The sequence below is a fragment of the Panthera leo genome, chromosome D4 (genome assembly GCF_018350215.1).
Source record: "Panthera leo isolate Ple1 chromosome D4, P.leo_Ple1_pat1.1, whole genome shotgun sequence".
NCBI classification, from domain to species: Eukaryota; Metazoa; Chordata; class Mammalia; order Carnivora; family Felidae; genus Panthera; species Panthera leo.
Window position 1 is genome coordinate 75,767,577 of NC_056691.1, and position 25,480 is coordinate 75,793,056.

The 25,480-nt window shown below is 44.8% G+C and overlaps 1 protein-coding gene across 1 annotated transcript in view; it reads left to right on the forward strand.

The window, feature by feature from the left end:
* PAPPA (pappalysin 1) overlaps nucleotides 1-25,480 on the forward strand; it is a 240,756-nt gene that overhangs the window by 122,949 nt on the left and 92,327 nt on the right. Inside the window, exon 10 of the mRNA XM_042913034.1 lies at nucleotides 20,229-20,422. Within this exon, the coding sequence (XP_042768968.1) occupies nucleotides 20,229-20,422 (194 nt within the window). The remainder of the gene's footprint in view (nucleotides 1-20,228; nucleotides 20,423-25,480) is intronic.

The window sequence follows — 25,480 nt, forward strand, 5'->3', positions numbered from 1 at the left end:
CAGCTAACATAGGCAGTCAGAACCAGGCAGAAGATGGGGCCAGCTGGCTGCTGGGTCACTTTGTGTCATTCATTCGCACGTTTCTTGACGCCTGCTGTGTGCCCAGCCCGGTGCTAGCTGCAGGAAGACAAGGAAGCAGTGGCAAGGCAGGCCAGGGAAACGACACGAAGAAGTATCTGAATGTGATTGTTGAAAATGCCAGTCAGTGGATGTACTTAGAGGTGTGTAAGTGGAGGGCCTCCTTTGCACTGAGGAGTCAGGGACGGCTTCCTTGAGGACACCTACATTTAAGCTCGGGCCGGAAGGTCAAAGAAGCGGACAAATTAAGGAGATGTGGAGCAGGGTGACGGGGTAAGGAGTGTAAGAAGCTCAGACTATCAAATCCTCAAGGCAGGAGACAACTTGAGAGGGTGCCACAGAAAGGCAGCACAGCCTGAAGGCAGTGAAGGAGGGGATGAGGCTGATACCTTGCGAGCTCCAATCCTTGAGGTCCCTGTAGACCTCAGTGGGGCTGCTGCCCCTGGTGTGATGTTCTGTGCCAAGCCCTGCGCAAGGCACCAGAGGCTTGCGTGCCTATGCATGTTTGGACTGGTCAGGGGTCAGCCAACCTCTGCCCTTGGCCAGACTCCCATCTGCTGCCCGTTTATGGGTACATGCAGTTTCATTGAAACCCATTTATGTTCCTTGGTGTAGGTGTTTGCCGATACAAAGACAGAGTTGAGTAGCTCCAGCAGAGACCTTGTAGGGCCCACGGAGCCACAATATTTCCTGTCTGGCCCTGTACAGAAAAAGTTGCCAACCAACCACTGGCATAGATGGGTGACTATATAGGTGGGTAAGAAAACAGCCATTTAGGGAGGTCAAGGAGCGTGAGAGATGAAGGTATGGCCTTATCCATCTTGCTCTTGGGCCTGTAGAAGTGTAGCTGTAATTGTCTTGACTCCCCCCAACATTTTCCCAATACACATCGGGCTCCCTTGCCCTTCATGGAAGAAGTTATCCTGTCCAGCCCTGTGTCCCCAGCACTCAGCTGGAGCCGGTCACTAACTGACTCTGTGGTAGAAAAGAGTGGCCAGTGGAGCCCAAACTGCTCACCGCCTAAAGGCGGACGGAGTCATGGATCCTCCCGGGGCTGCGCAAGGGAGTAGTGTATTGATATTTATGGAGAACCTACTACGTGGTCTCATTTCAAACCCATGGCAGCCCCTGGCAACCAGGCATTATTATCACCACTTTCCACATGACACAACAGAGCCCCCAACTGTTTAAGTGACTTTTGAGAAAGTGGCCCTCATTCAATGAGTATTTATTGAGCTGGAAAACCACCACGAGGGGAAACAAACCTTCGGGAGTACTGCATCCCACACAGCACAGGGCACGTGGCCTCCTGTCTTGATTTCCACGAGGCTGCAGGAAGGCAGGGACCATTACTCCCCTTTTACACAAGGAGAAATTGAGGCTCAGGGAGATGAAGTGACCTGTCCAAAGCAGGTGATTATTAAACAGCAAAGCTGGGATTTGAACCAAGATCCACCCAGCTCCACAAGGAGGGGAGCTGGTGGCCTCCTCCCATACACCAGACTTTCAGAACAAGTAGGAGTGGTAAGATATGTTTGTATAATTCCAGTCTTCTTCTATTTCATCATCCCAGACAATAGACATTACAGTAGAAATAGCTCATGATTAATTTGATTAATTTCATTAATTGAATGCTTTTCCTCTATTAACTCCTTTGATTAATTGCATTGACCCTATGTGGTAGTTTTAATATGATGGTAAGATGTCTGGATAAGAAAAAAGCACAGAGATGTTAAGTAATTTACTCAAGGCTTCCAGTAAGGGATTCCCGCCCTGGAAGTCTGGCTCTTAAGCCCGCAGGCTGAACGATTAATTTACACTACCTCTCGATCATTAAGGTTATCTAATAAAATGTGTCCTCTCAAGAGCTGAACAGGCTGCCTGCAAACAGATAATGAGAAGGGGAAACAATGCAGAGGAAAGGAGTCTTCACTTAACAAAAGGATCCCAGGGTCTCTTTAAGAAACACTGTCTGAAGTGTTTGTTTACAGATCATTAAATACTTAACAGAGGGAGAAACTAAAAGAGACTTTCTCTTGGCTGCTACTGATTAAGTACCAAGAAGAACTGAAGATAAGGCAAATCTGAGATGATGATAATTTTTAAGGGACTGGGTTTTCAATTTCCATTTGCCAAACAGAAAGATAAAATGTTCCACGCCCCTTGTCTACAGCCCTGCTCACCAGGGCTGAAGTTGGCTTCTCTCCCTCCAAGGCACAGCCACAGGGTCATGCAAAGACAGCTGGGAGCAAATGTGACCAGCCTCACTCTAGTTTTTGTCTCTATTAAGTGCCCGCTCCATGCAAAGCTCTGTGTTAGGTAGGCTGCAGATAGGAGGGACAAGTGGCAGCAGAAATTCTTGATTGGAGGACCTCAGAAGACCTTGTCATTAAGGATGTGTGGTGGGAGGTGAACGCAGGAGGAATTGCAAAGCCCTGGACCGGGAGGTGGGGGAGGGGTGAGTCTGACCACTTCCTGGGCACCTGGGCTCAGTTAGAGCAGGTGTAGAGCTCTGCTGCTACAAAGGTCCAGAATGAGGTTTCTTTTGGTGGGGGTGGGGGTGGGTACCATGAGTTCCAAAGAAAGCTTTGGGGAAGTCACAAGATGAGTGGGTGTCTAAGTGTGATCCTGCATCAAGGAACACTTTCTGGGCGGAAGCGTGACACGCTCCGGAGCGGTGTTGTAAGATCAGTCTCCCCTCGCTGGGATGCTCTTCAAGGGCCCACGAAGTACTTCTCTTGGCAAAGTGATCTGAAGAGAAATCAGAGTGATTTTTGGCTTTCAACACCAGTCAGAAACCCAGCCCACATCATCCATAAGATTGAACTACACTTTCAACTGCCTTTGGCAGGGCTGGTACAAGTCCTGGCTGGAGCTGGTCCATGAGTTCAGGAGTCCAGAACTATGCATATAACTTGAGTTCAGCCTCATTACCCACGAGAGGGCCACACAAGCATCTTAAACCCCTCCACTTCCCCATTTGTCTTTGTGCCTTTTGCCAAGAAAACTCCTGAATGGAGAGAGAGAGAGAGACAAAGACACACACACACACACACACACACACACACACACACACGCACGCACGCACACGGGGTGGGGGGGGGGGAGAGAGAGAGAGAGAAGCCAATTGACCTGGCCCAAAAAAGAGGGAAGGAGGGAGGGAGGGAGAGAAAGAGAGAGAGAGGCGCCAATTGACCAGAAGAGAGAGAGAGAGAAGCCAATTGACCTGACCTGAAAGAGAGGGGAGCGGGGAGAGAGAGGGGAACAGAGAGACACCAATTGACCTGATCCAAAAGCACAGGGGACCACTTCTCTGCTCTGGGCTAAGTCCACCAAATATCTTTTTCCATCTGTGAAATGGGAGTGCTGTTCTTTACTTCACAGGGTAGCTGTTTCATTTCTTTATGAATTTACTCATCACCGATTTGTTGAGCGCCCCTTACATGTGAGGTCCATACTAGGCACTAGAGATGGCCAAACCTGCTGCGCTTGGGATGGTTGGTTCCTGTCCTTCAGAAAGTGTTCAGTAAATATCGATTATTATTGCTATTAATAATCTAGTTCTTACAAGTAGCAAATGCCCTGTCCCTGAAAGGGATCAAGCAGAAACTTAAGAATCTTTACTCAGAAAAGCCATGAGCGGGATTCTATTCAATATCTTGATTGCACAGACATATTTCAGTGTGTTTCTCCCTTAATTTATCCGGCTCTTTCTTGAAATTTTGAAACTTCCAGGACCTCTGAAGTATACCCTTTATATCCAGTTTTTCTTAACCCCTCTGGCCATCCCTACACAGACCTTTTTCTGCCCACCCCTTGAACTATTAGAGCTCTCCAAAGTCCCAGAAGGAGCTTTTCTGGTGCTACCCTCTCTCCCCGAGCTCATCATTCAACAACAAAGACCCCCAAATCTCCATCTTCAGTCTGGGCTTTTCTCTTGACCTGTGCATGGACTTGTATACCTGGTTGCTCTAATGGGATGCCCCAAAGGCATTCAAACTCAACCCATCTGATAGCAAGGGGACAGATTTCCTCCCCAGACTGGCTGCAGCTCCTGTTTTTCTCAATCTCCACTGGTGGTGCCACTGGCAAACCAGACATTTAAGCTAGAAGCTTAGGAAACATCCTTAACTCTTCCCTCTCAGTCATTCCCCACATCCAGACAATCGCCATCCCACCCATTTTACTTTGAAAACAAACCCCTTCCCAAATTAGTCCCTCCTCCCTCTCCCTGAGTTTGTTGCTCTACCTGAGTCCCCTCCAGTTCCTGCCCAGACTTTTGCAAGAGAACACGAACGGGTCGCAGGATCCCCCTCTAGGCTTGCCCTTGCCCACCCTCTCCCATGTAGTGAGAGCAAGCTTCCTAAAATGGCAAACATTTTGCCACTCTACATCTGAAGTACCAGGTGGCTCCCCATTGCCCTGGAGATGAATCTAAATCCCTTCTTGTGGCTTTCAAGGTCTGAACTGGGCATTTACACTTCATGTTCCAACATCTTTTGTGCTTTACCTACTAGGCTGTTTCCAGCTTCCATCCATGTGCTTACAGAGGGCCTCTTCCTGGAATGTATCCCCACCCCCAGTCCTAGGACCTCTCAGAGATTCAGCCCCCGCCCCTTACCTCCCAAGGGGAGCCCTGGGGGCTGTGTGCTTGGTGTTGGGAGTCCCTCCCCTGTGCTCCCACAGCATCTTGTACCTCAGGACAAAATGCTGTGCAGCTCTTACCACACACTGAGCTCCGGGAGCGTGAGATCCTGCGTCATTCATCGGACTCCCCAGAATTCAGTCCCAGACCTGGCAAATAATTGGCGGCTCAGTAAATACAGAATAAATGAGTGAAGGAGGGATGTGTTTCTTAAGAGACAGTTTTATTTTTCAGGCAGCAAAGTGTGGTAGTGCGTTGTTGGTCTTCAGAGGCAGGCAAACCCCAGGGTGAATCACAGGCTTTTTTTCTGCATTCTCGGGGGGCCTCTCTGGCAGGATGTCTTTCCTGTGGTGGTTTTGTGCCCAGGCTCTGGAGCTGAGTGGCTAGTGTTCAAGTCCCACTTCTGCCACAAAAGGGGAATGGGAGCTACTTTAGTTTCCTCATCTATAAAAGGACCACATTACAGTATTGACACGCCACAGAGCTGCAAAGCACTATACAAATGTTAACCAGAATGTTCTTTGGAGCCCCATTTTATCTCAGTATAAAGGAGAGAGGAGCTCAGTGGTAACCCTCCTTCTCTGTCTCCATGCTGGCCATGGCCTTAACTCTTTGACAAGGTCCAAACATTTTAGAACCTTAGCAGAAGGGATGGGCAGGTCCAGGGGCTTTGGTGGGCACTTAGGTTCCCCCCACAGGACGGTCAGGTAACCCCAAACTGAGCTCCTTTTCAAAGCTCAGGCCCCATCTCTGCCAGCGTCCTTTTCGGAAGGGAACCTAATTCACCAGTAGCTGGAAAGGACTGCAGGTAGGCCACCCCCCAGGCAGCGAATTCAAAAGGAAGTGGATAGCTGTGTAAATAGCGGCTTTAAGGGGGCATTTAAGCCAGTGTTCTTTGTTAAGGAAATTGATGGCTTTGTAAGCTTGGCCTCTGAAGGCTGTACTTGAGTTGAAGGCTCCCCATCTGTCCTCGTAAATTCCCTAATGGACTGTGGGCCCGGAGGCTGGGCCCTGTGTGTTCAATCACCTGCCAACGAAAGTCGGATTCCACTTTAAAAAAATTAAAAAGGTTTAACCAAAACGTAAGTGATTGAGCCCGTGCAGTTTAACTGGCACAGAATAGCAGAGACGGATTGCTTCCTTTAGGGAAAGGGAGACTTCCTGGTCCTTCACGGAATCTTTTTTTTTTTTTTTTTTTTTTCATGCTGGATGCCACGCCAGGTGCCTTCCATACAGCTTCTAGGTTCATCCTCCTAACATCTGGGAAAATACTCGTTATTGCACGGATTAGCCCAAGAGGAAACCGGGACACAGAGGTGAAGTGTGCTGTTCATGGACACCCAGCTCCTTAAGTATAGTGCAGGGGCGTGACCACAGCTCTGTCAGACCCCTGGGCCTCCAATAACACAGAATGGCAGGGCATCTCGGACAGAATCAGATTCGCTTGTCTCTTTAGATCCCTCTCAGTGTCCACTTCCACACATAAGACGTGAACTGGGCAGCATGGGCGGACGGAGGGGCATGGATTGTGGAATCCAACTAGTCAGGATTGGATTTTTGCTCCTACAGCTTGTGAAACCTTATGTGAAGCTAATGACTTACCCTCTTGATGCATGAATTTCCTTGTCTGTTAAATGGGGATAATAGCAACACCAGACAAACCCATAGGGCTCTTCTAGGATTAAATGACATTACATATTGGAAAACATTTAACATAGTGCCTGGCAGTTACCAAGTCTGATTATTCATTTGGCAAATACACTTACTACCTGGTAGCTAAAATTTTAATTAGAGAGGTAGAGGATGCCCTGGGAAGACATAGGGGCAGGCGACCCTCACCACCCCCACCCCCCGCCTGGAGTGGAGTGCCAGAGAGATTTTGCAGAGGAGTGAGTGGTCACATAATGGCTAAAGATGAGTGGAGGCTAGACAGAGGCAAAGCAGTGCTGGAAATTGGGGGGAATGTAGTCCATTCTGGAAGCAGCCACATTGAGCCTGTCTGAGCTGAGACTGGGGTACACTAGAGAAGAAAGAGAAGGCTGCAGAAGCAGGCAGGGGCCAGATTATGCCTTGTCAATGATCATCAAACCTCCGTCGGAAAATGTTGACTGAATACCAGTGTCTTCTGAGGCAGCCAATTTCACTTTCAGACCAGCTGCAGTTTGTTAGAGGAATTTTCTGCCGTGTCCCCCCTGAGACTTCTCTTCTTGAAGTTAAACATCTTCATACATAGGAATATTGCTCAGTGATGGTACCTGCTTTGGGCCCCATTCTCTGACAATATGTAGGGTCCTCAGTGGCCCCAAACTGGTCTGCCCAGTCATCTGGGAACCACAGGGAGCTTCTCTGAGCTCTGTTCTGGAATCTACAGCCAGTTATGCAGTCTGCAATTACATGTCTTATTTGGGCAATCCCCTTCTCCAGTTAGTAGAAAGTGATGTCGGAGCGACCACTACTCCTTAGAATGTTTTCTGTGCATGAGTAATTATGCTGACCCTTATCATTTCTGATAAAAAAACAAAACAAAACAAAACAGGTTTTGATGGATATTTTTAAATGTTCCGGGTGAAAATTTGGGACCAATTTCCCCTGCCCCTCCTTCCTTCTTCCCTTCCCTTCCCTTCCTTCCTTCCTTCCTTCCTTCCTTCCTTCCTTCCTTCCTTCCTTTCCTTCCCTCTTTTTATCCTTATTGGGAGAAGGGAGAGGCGTATATATACATTACTGTAAGAACAAAATGCAGTTCAACAATACGAATCAAAGAGCATACAGATTCAAATTAACATAAAATCCTCTTTCAAGGGCAGAAGAGGAGCCCACCCATCATGTAAGGTAATGAAAACTTACCCGAGTACGTTTCTGCCCGTTGAGTTGGCTTCTGCCCTTTAGAGCAGTGTGGCGCATCTCACCAACTTGGAGGTGGAGGCCTCTGTGGCTTGAATGCCTCATCTTTTGGACTTATCTGAACCATATGGCAGGAGGATGGTCTTCAAAGTGGGCCAAACCAATCAGGGCTCTGGTGGGAGGGATCCATTTTGACACTCCAATTTCTTGCATGGGAACCCCACCAAGAACCCAGCATACTGCGGTCACCTTAGTCACAATCAGCTGTGCCAGACTGGGGTGACTGGCTTGGTTTTCATGTGGTGCCCTGATTCATCCTCAATTCCTTGGCTACCGTTATTTAACATAGCATCCACTTGCCCAGAAGTCTCTCTTCTCTGGAAACGTGAGGATGCCCTAAGATTGGTAAGCTGTTTATTTTACGGACTTGAAGGATACGCGTGTGTGCCCATACTGACTTTTGTTTGGATGCGTTGTGTTCTCTTTATATACACCTATTTCTCACAGACCAGTTTCTTTTTGAAATCACAGCTCCCCAATATTTATATAATGAGCCTTGATTAGCCAACCCAAACCCTTCGCCTATAGCAATTAACTGTACAGCATTCAGTGAGTCACTTAACCTTTCTGATTCTTAGTTGCCACATTTGCAAAAGGAGGCACGTGGACTAGATCATTTCTAGAGATCCTTGTGGTGCTACACACTCATGCGTTCAGCAGTATTAACTGATTGTCTTCTGTGTCCTGGAATTTGAAATGTAGTCTCGGGCAAAACAGCCTATGTTTCTGCTCCCAAAGAGCTGCCATTCTATTTAGAGAGAATGCAGTAACCAAGTAAACTTTATTTTTTTTAATGTGTATTTATTTATTTATTTTGAGGGCAGGGGAGAGAGAATGCTCACATGCAGGCAGGGTGGGGGCAGAGAGAGGAGAGAGAGAATCCCAAGCAGGCTGCACACCGTCAGTACAGAGCACAACATGGGGCTTGATCTCACAACCGTGAGATCGTGACCTGAACTGGAGTCAAGAGTCGGAGGCCTGACCGAGCCACCCAGGCTCTCCAAGTAAACTTTTGAAGCAACGAATGCTCTGTGGAAAGTGAAATTGAATAGTGGGATAGCCTGCAGACACTGGAGCGGAGGCAGCATGGTTAGAAAAGGCCTCACAGAGCAGGTGACATGAAGCTAAGGCTAAGACAGTGAGTCGAGAAAGCCACCTGATGATTTGGGAGATGAGCTCCAGATTGTATCTGTGTTAAGAAAATGTGAAAACAATCACGTGTCTGAGTATTTGTCATAATGTCTTATCTGATCATTACAACCACTTTCTAAAATGGGTAGGAATGGATGCCTGGGTGGCTCAGTCGGTTAAGCATCTGACTTCAGCTCACGTCATGGCAGTTCACAAGTTTGAGTCCTGCATCATTGCTCTCTGTTGTCAACTTGGAGCCTGCTTCGGGTTCTTTGCGCCCCTCTCCCACCTTTACTCTCTCTCTCTCTCTCACCCTCTCTCTCTCTCTCACTCGCTCAAAAATAAATGGACATTAAAGATACTAATTGACACAAAGATACTTACTTATTGACACAAAGACCAAAACCCAGAATGATGATTCTGTGTTACTGGTACCGAAGAGTAAGTTAGTGACAGAGGTGAGCTTCAAATTTTGATTTCCTGTTCTGTTTGCTGTAGTCCTGTCCTGTTTCTCAGAATGGTTTCAACTGTACCATTCTCTGTTTTCATTTTGCTAACATTTCCCCATCTTCAGACTGCAAACCTGGTTTAATGATTAAAGGGGGTAAAATCAAGAACTAAATACTTGATTAGAACGACTCAGTTGAAGGGGATCATAAAGCCACTTGACGTAACTCTCTTACTCTGTAGAAGCGAAATCGCAGCCCAGAGAGGGAAGTGAGAGAGCATCTCTTCTAGACTCACATTCTCTTGATCAAACTGATGATTTTGAGAAAGGGTCCCATTCTTGTTTGTTTGTTTGTTTGTTTCTTTCTTTCTTTCTTTCTTTCTTTCCTACTTTTTCACTTATTTATTTTTGGTGTGGGGTGACGAGATCACATAACAACCACTGATACTTTGTTACCGTCATCACCCTTTTGTGTCACTTTTGTCCATTCTCTGCATATGAATGCTTCAGATTGCTTTTCTCCATTTATTATTAGCTTATGTTATCCAAAACAAATTTCATTCTGTTATTTCCTGCTCATACTTTTAAAGGCCTTTGGGTCCTAGGGTATCACTCTCCCTCCTGACTGTGCTTAGAATGCCTGCCTATTTTGTGGCCACTACATAATTCATTGTGGGACTGAATTTTACCTCCTCTCCCATATCATGAGATAGCATTGGAACCCAAAAGAGACCCAGCTGAAAATCTTTCAGGGCTTTGAGCATCGTGCTCTATTGAATGCCTTCTCACTTATTAGGGTCACTATCTTTGTTTACGATCTCTTTAGGCCGTTCAAATAACTATAGCAAATTCAAGGTGATGTAAATGTATCTTCAAGTTCCAATTCATAAGACCATCACATCTCTTTATTAAATTTCAGCCCAGTATGCAGCACCTTTTCCATCCAGATGTTCCATTTCTTTGCAAATTCAGTTAAGAAAGAAAATAAAATAATATTTAGGACAGATGGTGAGGCAGAATGTCTCATGGGGGAAAAAATATTATGGGCTGCTTTAGATGGAATTGGATTTTTTTTCCTCCCAATGTGTGCTTGAATTTATAATATGATCTCATTCTAATTAATATTTTCATAAAAATCTTTCTTTAGTATAATCTACTGAAGCAGATTCAAGTCAGGTTTGAGGTCCCTTCAATACAATCAGTAACAGAGATTCTAAAACTCCAAAAAGACTCATCATTTACCGAGCATCTGCTATTAGAATGTCATTGTCCTAAGAATTAGAGATGTAAATAGAAGTAACACTGGAGGCAGCTCAGAAATGTCTCACAGTCCAAGAGCTGTACATATTCACTCATTCATCCACTCATTCATTTTTTCTCAAATGTTAGTTACATAATAGAGTGAGATGGTTTTCCTGGTCCTAAAGAAGGATGTGCATGTTGAAGTGTGCTTCCATGAAACCTATGTCACATGGGGCAGGTGGTGAGGAAACAATAATAAATCAAATTTGTTTTTAGATCGTGAATGATAGTATGAAGGAAATACAGCAAGGTGTTATGTATGCTCTAATGGGGATGGAGGAATGAGATGCGGCAGCGATGGAACGAAAGTGGAGCTTTTTGGAGTATCCCAAGATGAAAGAGTGTACAGGATATGCTCAGGGACTTTATATGGGGTTGGAGGGTGGGCTGACAAATGGGAGAGATGACTCAGTTTTGGTCTGGCCACTGTTGGGCAATGTTGTCATTTACTAGGATGGGCAAGAAAAGCATGTGGGGAGAAACCATTACTTCTGCTTTAGACATTATGATTTCGTGATGCCTTTAAATAGATTTTTTAAAGTTTATTTTAGAGAAAGAGAGAGTGAGTGGGAGAGAGGGGAAGAGGAAGAGAAACAGAATCCCAAGCAGGCTCCCTGCTCAGCATGCAGCCCGACATGGGGCTTGATCCCACAACCCTGGGATCATAGCCTGGGCTGAAATCAAGAGTCAGATGCTCAACCATCTGAACCATGCAGATGTCCTTAAATAGATACTTAGAGATGTCATTGTAGGCAGTTAAGACTCAGAGAAGAGGTCATTTCTAAAGAAATATTTGAGTCATTGGCACATAGATGTTCTAATGTTTTTGTTGAAGAATTAGAAGTGAAGGACACAATGTGGATGGATAAGAAAGGGGGCCCAAGACCTGACCCAGACACCTGCCAGAGATTTAGGGAAGCAGAAAGCAGTGAATGAGCCTATGTGGAATGAGCTGAGAGCCAGAAGGAAATGGGATGGCACATGCCATGGAGTCCATGAGGGAGTGCTTCAGGAAGAAAGGGCGGGGGTACTTCTTTATATGCTTCAAGGGAATCTAGCAAGATGAGGATTTTGATGTTACGGTTTTAGCTACCTTGAGGTCAGTGGTGATCACCATTGACAAGATTGATTCTGGTGAAGCTGTGAGTACAGAAGTGAGATTGGAGAGAACTGAAGAGTGAATTGTAGGCAAGAAGTGGGCAGTTTAAGTACAGATAACTCTCAGTAAAGTCTACTGTGAATCATGGAAAGAGAACTGTGAAGTACAAGACATAGTGGTATGGAGATGTGGAATGAAAAGAGGATTTTCTTTATTTTTGTATTTTTTTAATTAACATTTTTATATAGGCCATATCCCATTTTGCTGGTTTGGAAGGCGAGAATAGTGATGTAGAAAAGAAAGGGGGTTGGTTCATCTGGACACATTGCAATACCAAAGTGTGACAGATGAGGCTTCATGGAGCTAAAGATGTCAGAGTCAAATCTTGATGGAAGACTCAGGCAGAAACTAGCCTTTCAGACTAAAGACAAAAGGACAGAAGCTCTGAGCTGTGAGTTCTGGGAAGAAACTGTGCATTTGAGGGTGGAGTTATAGTTGGGAATGAGAATTGACAGGAAAATTGGAGGTACCCTATGAAAGGATTTGAGTGCTAGGTAGGGAAGTTCAACGTTTGCAAAAGTCAACTAAGTATTTCAAGCATGGTTCTAGATGAATTATTCATTGATTAATCACTTTAGATTCATCACTCCTAGGAAATGGGGAAGACCCAAGCCAGTCATGAGAGGGTTGTAAGGGCCAAGTGGACAGAGGACCAAGCTGTCCCCTGCAGGATGCTCCCCGTGATAGGTCTGGGTGTGGAACATGTATGCTAATGTGAGACTACATCCAAACTCGACTTTCTTTTCCTAGTGTTTTCCACTTGCTAGATGATGCCTGGTTGTCACAGTGAAACACAGGAAGCAATTTTTGGCCCACTTTGGTGTATGGCCAAGCCATGGAGGAACCCAAAACCAACTTAAGCTCCTCAGATTCAGTAGACCTAACCAGCATCTTAAATTTGTTAGTGGATGCATGGTTCTTTAGAGGCTGTTCACCATCCTGTCTTCTGCACTCTAGACAAGCTGATCTGGTTGAGGAGGTTAAGAACAAACCCCAGTTTGAATAAAATTAAATGAGGTCAGCAATGTGGGTTTGACATGAAGCCTTTGAAACACAGGCAATGTAAAGTGCAGCTATTTCTGTTCCAGAGGAGACACATGCCAACATTGCCACCCCCACCTCCCCACCAAGCTTCCCCTTTGTAAACCTTCAGGAGTTAAGTTCTCCAGTTTTCCATTCCAAGAAGCTATTATTTGGACACAAAGATTGTGCATTTTTTGGTCCTTTGTTGTTGTTTGGATGAATTGTTATGTGGCATGCAGCTTGTTGTGGTTGGACCCATCCCTAAACAAACAGCTGATTTTAAAAGCATTATTTTTTTCTGGTATTTAAAAAATACAAAAAATAGTAATCATTGAACTAAAAGAATATTCTAATGCCAATCACTGTTCCTTCAGCTGGAAATAGAAGCAGATACTAATTTCTCAGAAGCTGACCCATCTTCATAAACAAGAAGGTTACAAACACAGGTAAATCCAACCTTTGGAAGGTAGCCGTTCTCAGGAGAGTGTGCATTCAAATTATTTGCTTACTTCCTGAGTTTTATTACTTATTACATCTCCTATTACTCAAAATTGTCATCTCCCCATCTGAAGAGAGTTTTTCCCCTCAATGGGTCAGAGACTTGGTCACCCCAGTAGCTTCTCAGACTACAGACAGTTAGCCCATACTAGGGATATTGCGAAGAGTGAAATCAGAGATTCCCAAAAGGAATATTGAAACTTAGTTAAGGGTGACAAACTATTTTGTTACCAGAATTATATACTGAAAACCCAGTCTGATAAATTGGCATGGGGCAATAGAAAAGGCATTGTATTCAAGAACCAGTGTTCTAGTCTTGTCTCTACTAGAGGTGTTCTCTAAAGGCAAATCACTTCAATTCTGTAAACCTCAGCTTTGCCATATATGAAATGAAATAATTGCTTTCAGCTCCAAGATCATCATCATTGTCATAGGCCATTTACTGATCACCTGTTATGTCCTGAGTGCTTCATCTACATTTACCACTAGGCTGTAAGTCCCATGGGGTGAAGGTCATGGATGATTTATTTACTATTCTGTACCTACAGTTTATCACAGTACCTAGCACATAGAAGCAATTAAGCAAAAATTTTTGGTGATTATACAATTGCATGTATTGTTAAGTGATGTGGGCATGATAGTAAATATTCAATCCTTCAGTCGTTATTCATGAAGAAAACAAGGTCTAGAAATTCTAAGTAATTTCCCCAAAGTCCATAAATAATAAATGGCACACCTGCCAAACAAAATCAGGTCTTACACTTCACTGCCTCTAGAAGTGTGAAAATCACAGGTTTTCCTGTTCAGAAAAATCTTCAAAGCCTCCCTATTTCTAAACAGTAAAATTTAAATACCTCGACATGGCATTGCAATTCTTCTTTAGTCTGGCCTCAGATCAGCTTTTCAGTTCATCACTTCTAGGACCCATCATTCGCCTTTAGCTCTAACCTTGACAGGTTCCTCATAGACACATATATTGATTGAGGCTCATCCATTGTTCATACTTTCCCTTTCAAATGCCCAAATTCTTTTCTTCCTCCAAGATGCTGCCCCAAACCATCTTCTTGGGAAGCCTTTCCCTGTTTTCCCAAATAGTATTGATTCCACCCACAAGGGAGGAGCCCAGTCTGATTCATTGTATCCATAGTACAAGCCCAGACACAGAACAGATACTGAGTAAATAAATATTGGTTACGTGAATTGGTTCTCTTCTGCAGTTCTCATTGAAAGGTTAGAAGCTATCTTAGCTGGGGATAATAACAGCCCACACTCCTAAATCTCCAGAAAGTTTTGATGCCTCTTATTTGTTACCCATTCATTGCTGAAATAATTGCAAAAAGATTACTGGATTCTTAGTCCCAGTGGGGCATTATGGATATGTTTGCAAGACAACCACTGTGTGTGGGAGGGGGGGTTTGTTTTAGAATAACTGCAGTCAATCCCAAAGTTTGAAGACATTTGATAGTGAAGCTAATAAACTTTTAGACAAAAATATGTCATTAAACTGAAGGAAGATAACTCTGATGAAATCTGGTTTGCAGTACTCTCATGGTATGGCCAGTAGTCACATCACACAAGAGTATGCTTAGTTTAGAACATGCAGAAACTGGTAATAATGTATTTAATTATGAGGCATTCATTGGTTTTCATCTGTCATTCATCTGCTCATATATTCCTCAGCCATTTGTCGGGTACCCCCTTCACTCTAGGTACTATGCTATGAGTTGGGAATACAGATATGAGAGTCAGCAATTTTGTACCCAGAGATACTCCCTGCCTGCTGGGACAGGGCTGAAAGAAGGTCTTGTTCATAGACAGATTGACAAAAGCTGGATGGGGGTGGGGTGGAATCTGGGAATTGTAAGAGGGAGCACAGAGGAAGGTCCTCTAATCCAGCCAGGATGGGAGTCTGTGGAAGAGAAGGGAGGATGGACCCACCATGTTGGAGGAGACACTTTTAGTCACATCTGAAGAACTGGCAGGAATTAGTAAAGGAAAAATGAGAACTACATCCCAGGCAGAGGAAAGAACACTTGTGAGAGCATGGCAGAATGATGGGAAGTGTGCTGGTTTAGAAAACTGCAGGACAGATCAGTTGTGGAGGGTCTTCTATGCCAAGCTAAAGAAAAGGATCTCCTCCATAAACAGAGGGATCTGTCAAAGCATTATATATGTGAAGCATGGTATGGGCAGATATGTATTTGGGGTAGACTAATGATAGCCCAAATCTGCTAAATTATCCCACTCTCCTGAAGAATACACATTATCTCTGGTCTTGTTTGAAGAACACAGTGGCTTACGTTCATTTTTTCAGTGGCCAATAGCTTGTGACTGTCTGGTCTTCAAGATTCTTGATGTGAGGTCTAGTGGAAATCATCCTAAGATCTTGTACTCAGCTGACATGAGCGATTTAAGTCCATTCTCCCTTTTCCAGTAATGGACTCTTTAGCTATTTTATTCATTCACCCCAAGAATTCTAGTGGTGTTGCTAATTCACAATGCGTCTAATCAAGCTAAGTTAATTAGTGTCCCCCAGTTGGGTTGAACTAGTTCCACTGTAAGTAAATATATTCAAGATTACCTGGTAATCATGGACAGATTTAGAGGCTTCAATCCAGGGTTTCTGGCTTTAAGGACAAGAACACTTGACAATAGCCTAAAACCCAGCCTTTGCTTACATGCCAAGGTAAACTCATCTCATTTTCCTAAGACTTGGCTTCCACACTTTCAACCAGGGGCGGTAATCTCTGACTATCTCAAATAGTGTCCTTCAGACAAGCCTCAGGAATGCAGAAGCATGGCATTTCATCCTGATGCTCCAGACAGATGGGAATTGAAAATTAAGCCAATGAGAAGTGGCATCCTCTGTGTCTGTCCACTTACAGAGAGTCCATCTGCCTCGGGCTCCTGGGGCTGACCGCATTTCTTCCAAAAGGAAAAAAAAAGTATCTAGCAAAGAAAAGCTCAACTGGGGATGACAGACTTGGCAATGCCTGCCCCCCCCCCCCCCCACATAAAGTCCACTAGCTGGATAGAGCAGGTTTCTAAATGTGCCACTGCATGAAAAGGGGTGTCTGAGACAAGGAGGTCTCTTATGTCAGGGGAACGTGGGGTGATGTAGAGAAATCAGACTGTCCAGTGCAATCCTACTGTAAGCCAGTCACAGCTGCCATCTAATCTCTTTCTCTCTACCCTCAGACCCTGCCCAAAGAAGCTTCTCAAAGGGTAAAGAGTCTAAACTATGCTGGACTAGGAGTATGTGCATTGGAAGTGCTGAATTTCATTCATTCATTTGTTCATTCATCCATTCAACAATTATTTGAGAGTCTAGTCAGCTTTCACATTACTCCATCCAGGGGATGCGTTATTATCAATGACACCTATCTACTACATGGAAGGCAGGTGGCAGGGTGGTCATTTGACCTTGGTATTGACTACAACCTGCTCAGCTACCAGCATAAAGTGTTCAAAAAGTACCAAGTAAATTTGTGTAATGAAAACAGGAAGGCCAGTTTTGTTTTATTGTGTTGTTGTTGCTGTCTTTGTTTTTCCTGGCCACACATTTTTATTCCATTCCTCGCTCTGTTCTCCACGGTGCTTGGGGCATGGGAGTAGAGCGGGAGAGAAAAATTCCCCAGATGTAGACTGGCAGATGTAGCTGAAGGGCCCCCGGGACTCTAGTAGCAAGAGAAAATGAATAGCAGAGTCCAAGGATGTTATTTCAAAAAGTGGCTCATAGTAGCTATGTCAGCAGAACCTTGGGGGAGAAACCAGGCATATCTATTCTCTCTCTTTCTCTCTTTCTTTGACTCACTCACTCACTTTTTCTCACTCCTCCCACCACCTCCTATCTCTCTTTTAACTGTCCCTGTCTGCCTGCTTGGCTGCCTATCTATCTATCATCTATCACATACCTAACTACCTTGCGACTTATTTACCTTCTGTGCCTACCCTCACCTCTCCACCATTCCCTGGTTCTTCTGAGTCCAAGCAGACAGAAATATTGAGGTCTTAAACATAATCAGGAAGAAGTTAGCCTTCATGAGAACTCAGCTGTAGCCCCCATTCCTGCCACTCTAAGGTCTTTTTGCTGAGGAAGTGAATGAAGTCATGTTGGAGAATAGATCTTATATGATATTATAATCTTACCCTACCTGTCTTCAGTCAAGCAACCCCACAATCTTCTCCTCAGAAGGAGGTGCTTTCATTATTCTGTGGAGATAGCATGGGGTGTGTAGCACATTTCGCTGCTGGGTATAAAAGGGCCAGGCTCTTACTTCTAACTCTTCGACCATGCCCCTCTGTGATCTGGAAGCAGACTCCTTACCGCCTGCGGCTCTCAGTTTCCCATTAGCAAAATGAGTGAAGATGCTGACGTTGTACCTGTCATCTCATGAGATCAGTGCAACAACACTGGGTAAACATCATTGTCCCCGTTATTTTTTGGATGAGAAAATGAAGTTCAGAGAGGCTAGGTTACTTTATTTAAGTCCTATTTGTCTGATGCCAAATCCTGTGCTTTTTATAATTCCCTTTATTGAGTTTTGAAAGAGTAAAGTCTGGATTAATGGCTGGTCACTCTCAGATTGGGTCTAAGTTTTACTATATGTAAGTTGGCCACATTCACCAAGAGGTTGGAGCTCCTGAGAAGTGCTGAGTCTGTATTCTCTCCATGCTTGCCTGCCAGGCATGCTACTGGTCACTGGAGTCCTCTGCTGGCTCAGGCTCATCCTTAAATAATTGAATTATAATGAATTGATTTATTCTGGCTCTTTTGATAGTATTTCGCTATGTAAACTGTTTGCTGAAATAAACAAGGGATTTTGGAGCTTGGAAGGGGCTCAACATTCTGCTGCCCCTGAATTCACGGACTCCTTTTGCTGATAGCATCCTAGAAATCCCAAGTTTTAATTCTACTTGACCCTAGCTTTTCCTATTTGGGGGGAATGCTGGACGAAGTGTTTTAAGTGAGTACTAGGTGATTCCATTCAGCCAGCTATAAATAAACTTGACCCCTTAAAAGAACATTTTTTCTCTTGAACATTTTTTCTCTTATTTTACAATGTACAAAGCATGTTTACGTCCACTTCCTATGAGAGTTCTGTGGCTATCCTGAGAGTTGTCTTGGCTGAGACGATCATTTCTATCTTTTTGTTTTAATTGAAGTATAATTAACATACAATGTTATTTTAGTTTCAGGGGCACAACATATCAATTCAACAATTCTGTACATTGCTCAATGCTAACCATGATAAATATAGTGGCCATCTGTCACCATACAACATTATTACAGTATTTAGGACAATTGTTTCTATATTACAGATAGGAAGCCAGAGGCTGAAGAGTGAAGCTAATTGTACAAAGTTCTCCAGCTGATATGAGGGGTAAAAGTCAATTCCTGATTGGAAATGGGGCTCCAGTCCATTATTTTGGAGTAAATAGGGGAAGGATGTCCTAGATCAAGCAGTATCCTTAGGGTGACCATATGCTCCGATTTGGCCAGGACAATATTCAGATTTTCCTAGGAAATGTGCCTATTGCCTGGACATCCCTGTCAGTCTCAAAGTATACTTGTTGGGATGATATTTATAAGTTCACCCAGAGACATGACATAGGGATTGGATTTCAAGAAGCTCAGTCTTTCAAAGGAGCTGCAGCATGTACATATAAAGACACAGATAGGTGTTAAGGTAGGGATCTTTATAAAATAGAGACCTACACAGAAAGGGGTATTTAGTTTTGCCTAGAGGTATTGGGAAAATAGCACAGACTACCTGACATTTGAGTTATTAAAGGATGGGCAGGGGGGTCTCCTTCAGATGGCTGCATTCTGATTTCTCCTTGTATTGTTCTGTGCTGAAATACCAAGCAATGCGTATAGGTCCTGCCTACTCAGAAAGCACCTGCCAGCTCTGTACGCTTCCATGATCTTTGTCCTTGTGGCAGAGAGTCACTGTAGCCAGCTGTAGCTTTAAGTTGTCCCAAGCAGAAATCTTTGCTGTGATTTGAATTACATGGGAGCTTGAGAACTCACTTGGCCTTGAACTTGAACTCCTACAGTATCCAACAAGCCCTGAGGAGCCTAGAGCAGTAGACAGCAAGGGTTCCTGGGGTCCCAGCACTCTAACCCCCTTATCTGATTGAGCCCAGAGGGGAAAAGGGATTTGTCTTAAGTAACAGAAAAGTTTAGTTACAGAGCTGGGACTGAAGCCAGTCCCTCTAGTGTATCACTTCACTCCTTATATGAAACCTAAATTCTCTTTGGAGTTCAGTAAAACCTCAGTTTGCCACTGTGAAGTTCTGTGGTGTCGGATAACGTACCCAGAACCTGGAAAGTGAAAGCTGGAATTTGACACCAGGATCTGGCATTAACACACCGTGTGACTGTGGGCAGTTTTTAAAGACACATGGATCTCAGTGTCCAGTTAACCTGGAAGACTAAAGTAATTAAAATAATAGTGCCTTTCTCACAAGGTTGCTGTGGGGCTCACTTGGGGTAATGAAGGTCGAAGTGTTTGTGAATGTGTGTGTGTGTGTGTGTGTGTGTTAAAACATATATAATACAAGATCTACCCTCTAAATTTGTAAGCATACCTACACTTAATATAACCATAGGCACAATGTTAGCTGTAAGTGCAAAGTTATACATCATCTCGTATAACTGCAACTTTATACTCATCGGACAGTAACTCTCCACCCTCAACCATTTCTCTCTCCCCCCAGCCCCTGGCAACCACCATTTTATTCTGTCCTTCTATAAGTTTCACTACTTTATATCCTCATTTAAGTGGAATCATACAGTATTTGTCCTTCTGCGACTGGTTTATTTCACTTGGTATAACGTCCTTCAGGTTCATCCATGTTGTCACAAATGGCAGAACCTCCTTCATTTTTAAGGGTAAATAATATTCCCTCATGACTACTGATGATGAGCTTTACAGTGCTGAAGATTCTGCTGATCTGACCCCACAGCTGCAGATGACAGCTGAGACCAAAGAACGAATGTCCATTTGTTCTCTCCCTTCTCTGTCCATCTCCTACAGATGAACCCAGCCGGTGCTATTTCCATGATGGTGATGGAGTATGTGAGGAGTTTGAACAGAAAACTAGCATCAAGGACTGTGGGGTCTACACGCCACAGGGGTTCCTCGATCAGTGGGCGTCCAATGCTTCAGTATCACATCAGGACCAGCAGTGCCCAGGCTGGGTCATCATCGGCCAGCCAGCAGCCTCCCAGGTAAGGTCCTAGCCACGTGTGCTATTTCTCGCAGACATTCCGCATCTCTGCTCTGCCCCTCCGGGCTGCCTTTCTCAAACGTTGTGTCACTGGAGGTGACCACCTGACCGTCTTGCTAACCAAATGTAATCCCAAGGCCTCACGAGTGCGATTTGTCAGGGATGAGACATGGGATGGTTAAGTGCAGGGAACATCACAGTAGGGTAAAGCCTGTCGTCCTATTTCCCTACATTTTATAATTCATATTTGGTTAAAGAATTCCATTTTAGATATGTCAGTGGAATTCAATTGAGCAAGACCAAATTTGGGGAGGAGTCCTACTTTTTTGGGGGCGGTCCCAAGTTGTGCTCGCCTTGAGGACTCGCCTGTGAATTAACTCTATCACAATTTGCTGTGTGGCCTTAGACTAGTCTCCCGCTTCTCTGGGCCCCATTCCCCCCCTTTATTTGTTTGTTTGTTTCTTTGTTTTTTAAGTGTTTATTTTTTGAGAGAGAGACAGCATGAGCAGGGGAGGGGCAGGGGAGAGGGACCACAATCCAAAGCGGGCTCTGTGCTGACAATAGCAAGCCCAATGCGGGGCTCAAACTCATGAAGTGTGAGACCATGACCTGAACTGAAGGCGGACACCAACTGAGCCACCCAGGCACCCCTCCCGCCATCTTTAAATTAGAGGATAGTTGAGCTTGATGATCTCTGAGGACTTCCCCGTTCTAAAAAGCTGTGACTCAGTCCTTAGTCCCCTAATGCACTATTTATGTTCCAGGGTTCTTTCTCCAGGGGACTGCCAGTTTAGTTGAGGGAGCAAGAGGTTGGGGCCACCAGTGCTTGTGTGATTCTAGGGATGGCTGTGCTGTCCCCAGAGCCCCCTTTCCAATTATCCTGCTGAGCAAGCACCTGCCTTCTTCCGAGACTCCCATTTCCCCGAGACACGACTCAGTGCTTCCAACTGCCAGGCCGGGTGGCCATCTCAGAGGCCACCCTGCCTCCTGGCCTTGCAGATGAGCTATTACTCCTACCATTCTTCTTTTATATGGCTTCCTTGACTCGGGGGTGTGGGTAGTAGGCCTGATTTCTAGATGAACCAGACATTTGACCTTCTTCTGGGACCCAGTGAAAATCACTGGATGAGGTACAGGATAAGTACACTTCATTTACAAGTTGCAGTGTTTATCTGGCCATCTTTTCATTCATCTGTTTGCTTGTGTTTCTGTGCATTAGATTATTTATTCATCTGCATTTGTTTCTGACTGCCCTGAGGAGAGTTGAAAGAAATCTTGCATGGTGCCAGCCTGGTAAATGAATGGCTCAAAGAATGAATGAATGGATGAATGGATGGATGGATGGACGGATGGATGTCTAGGGTTTATCTAGTGCCACCTCTGTACTTGCTGAATTCCTCTTTCGTTGCACCTGTCACCTTGAACCAGAATTACCTGTGTGCATGTCTGGCTCCCCCTAGGCTGTTCGTTCTTTGAGAATAGCTTTGAGTTGTATTCATTTTCATCCTCTCATCTTTGAGCACAGGATGTGTTTAATTGTCTATAGTTACATGCACACATGTGTGAGCACGGATGTGCACGTGGGCACACACACACACACACACACACACACACACACACACACACACACACCTTGCTGCATGCAAATGAGTACCACAAAGAGAAAATGCCCAAGAATCCCCTCTCTGGGACATGGAAGGTCCTGCTTGGGGACAACAGGGCTGGCCAGCAATAGAGCCAGGAATTCCCAATTCAACACTAGCATCCAGTTCTAGAAATGTTTAAAAAACATCATTCAAACAAGGGAATTGACGCATTTGGAATCGCACATGAGCAAGAGCGGAGGTAGCAGCTGTGCTTCAGAACCAACCGAACGTTCTTGCTGCAAAAGTGAGAAAAAGGAGAGAAAGAATTGTCCAGCCCCAGCATTTGAAAGGAGACTTCGATGGGCAATTATTTCAGCCTTGTAAGGAGGGGCTGTCAGGAATTATGGTTGATTATCTCTTCCTAAACAAAAATCCAATTTTGAAAAATCATTATAAATACTAGCTCTTCGATCTACAAAGAGGAGATGAGGAAACAAAATCATCCTATTGAATTATTCATTGTAACCAATTTTATTTTAATGAAATCGACTAGGTTCCATTACTCTGGGCTTGGACATAATCTTTGTTACAAGGAGACTTCAGCTGTAACTAAATTTGCCATAATGAGATCAGCTCACTGGAGAATACGGGGTCAGGGGAGGGGATGTGTCGCACAGGCTGGGTGCAGGGCCAGGCAGGCAGCCTGGAGGGCGTCAGAACAAAAGTCTTCTGAATTTCCCAACTAGAAGCAAATGCCTAGAAGTCGCTCATACCCGGCCCCTGTCCTGCACACACATGCACATGCACACACACACCTATGCAGAGCCTTGGTGATTCTGCGTAAGGCTCTCCCTGGGGTATAAAGTAGCTCCCTCTGACAACAGAAAAGAGGGGAAGTATAACCATGGCCTTCATTACCCTGTGCAGTGATTAGAGGAGGCTGGTAGTTAATTTTCACCCTGTCAGGGCTTCCAGTGAAGAGGCTGATGGCTTGAGAGAAGGAGAGAAGGCAGCTCCAGAGAGATTCTTAAGGTCCACCAGGTGCCCCTCACCTCCCCCCAGTACACTTATACTTTGTCCTCTTTCTTCTTCCTCTTTCTTTTTCTGTTTCTTTACACACACACACACACACACACACACACACACACACGCATGCACACATGACATTCCCCTGTAGGAGCTGGGTCTAGAGAGTGACTACTGGAACAGATAGAGGGGAGGGGGGGAGGGGGCAGTGGCCATTGAGGTCCACCAGCCACTGCGTTGGACCCTCCATAGCCAGTCCCCTATCTTGGAGGCACTGAGAGGTGGAGTGGCTTCCCCAAAGCCACACAGCCTAGACGTAGAGAATCTAAGGTTAGGATCTCGTTGAAGCCAGCAGTGAGATTGGGAATATGCAGTCACATCCCAAAGTTGGAGGTCAGTGGATACCTGGAAAATCCCCCTGAGGAAACAAGCAGAAAGAAAGCCAGGCAGATCCCATTGTTGGCACCACAGTGCAAACACCATGAAGTTCTTGGATTCTCCCCAAACAGACTCCTGAGCACTGCCCTTACTTTCAGTTTTGTAAAAGCCCTTTGCTTCTAATAATTTCCAGTCTCTCACGTCCATTCTCCTCCAACAAGATCCCCCAATTTCGTTAGGGCTAAGCTACTCCAGCCCGAACCTTGAGTCTCATAGCCAGACATGATCAGAGGCATCAAAACTTCCAGATGTGCAGAGTAGGCTGAATACCCTGTAATAAGAGACATTCTTTAGATATTTTGGTCATGCACCTTCCTGGCCCCATTGGAATTCAAGAAGTCCCTGAGACAGAACAAAAATGGAAATGGACCGAAAGAATCAAGTTCTCTCTCTTAGGGGAACCTCAGAAATGGTTTGGGTTAAGTGCTTGCAGAAATTTCGTCTTGTCCTAATTTTGTCTCCATGTTTTGCATTGCTCTGGTGCTTTTACACCATAGGCTGCCAAGATGAGGTGTAGATACCCCTTCATCCTGCTCCCCCCACCCCATCCCCAGCACTTCTTACCACAGTCCATTTCCTCCTATCTAGACAGGCACACCTCCCTCCTTCTGCAAGGGCCTAAGGAGGAAATGGAAATAGTATCTGGACTGTTCAGTGCTCCCTAGGGATTACAGACCTTGAGTCAACCAACCAATTTATTTGGTTAATCCTTTGAGGGTAAAACTTAGACTAAGCATTTCCAGGGCAGTAGTTTTAGGGCCAAAATAAAGAAAACCTTTCTAAGAATGAGAATTATCCACAGGGGGATGGAGTGCCTTGTGATATAGTAGGCTCGCCATCGTAAGGCATTCAGACTGAGGTGGTGATTGAATGGGACATCCCTGCCTTGTAAGGCAGGTGAGACCCTAGACATCCCTCCTTCCTTTGTAATCCGTTCTCTGTCTACCCCATCAACCCATTATTGGGTATGTCAGTCCTTTGCCACTCTACCTTAGGTTGTTATCACCAGCCTCTGGGCATGTCCATAACACTTTGGGCCTTCCATTAAAATATAAATCATAATTTGTCATGTGTTACAATAATTTGTGTACTCATTTATTCATAGGCTCATGCAGAAGCACGTTTGAATCGTACATTGAGAAACATGAGCAGGTAAAGAGCATAGGGGTTAATGGGGTGAAGTGGAAATCATGTGGCTGTGGCTTTGCCCTCTTTGCCCCTCTTCTGACTTTTGGGAACCTTGAGCAGATGACTCCTCTGGGAGCTTCAGTTTCCTCTTCTGGAAAGAGGGAATGACAGCATCTACCTGGCAGATGTTAAGAGAGCAAATGCGGAGAGAACACCTAGCGGTGGATTTTTGTGTGTTTGTTTGTGTTTTTACACTTATTGGGTAGTGCAAATGTTAATGGTCTTGTACATATTAGGCTTCTCCTCCACACCCTCACTTAGAGACCACGTTGGCCCCCACAGTACAGAAGCTCAGTCAACATTTAGTTGAGTTAGAATAGTTGTGTTGGTGAATGTTTCCTGTATCCTCAGGGCCACACCAGGCATTTTAAGAGAAATCCCAAAGAAGTGCTACCCTCAAAGAGCTCACAGTTTCATCAGTGGGGTATGTCCTACTAGAAACAGCAGCCAGAGACCCAAGAGTGGGATTCAGAGGGAGTTTCCCTGAGGAAGAAACCACAGTGCTATCAGCTTTCTCAGCCAGCAGACAGACAGCCAGCATGTAGGGATGGGAGAAGTCCTTTGCCCACTTTCCGAAGGTCTTGGACAAATTATAAAAATAATACTTATCAGATTGATCCAGCTTCTGCATCAAATTCCTTGAATCCTACTGAAACTGAAAAATAGGAATCACTGTTTTCACTTTATAGATTCAGACAGTAAGCCTCAGAAGGTTGAGTGAGCAGCTTTGGGGCTCACTCTTGTAAGGGGCAGAACCAGGGGGCTGGCCACTGTGTTCAAAATAGGAGCTCAGGTGCAGGACGAGGCAGCTCCCACCTGCT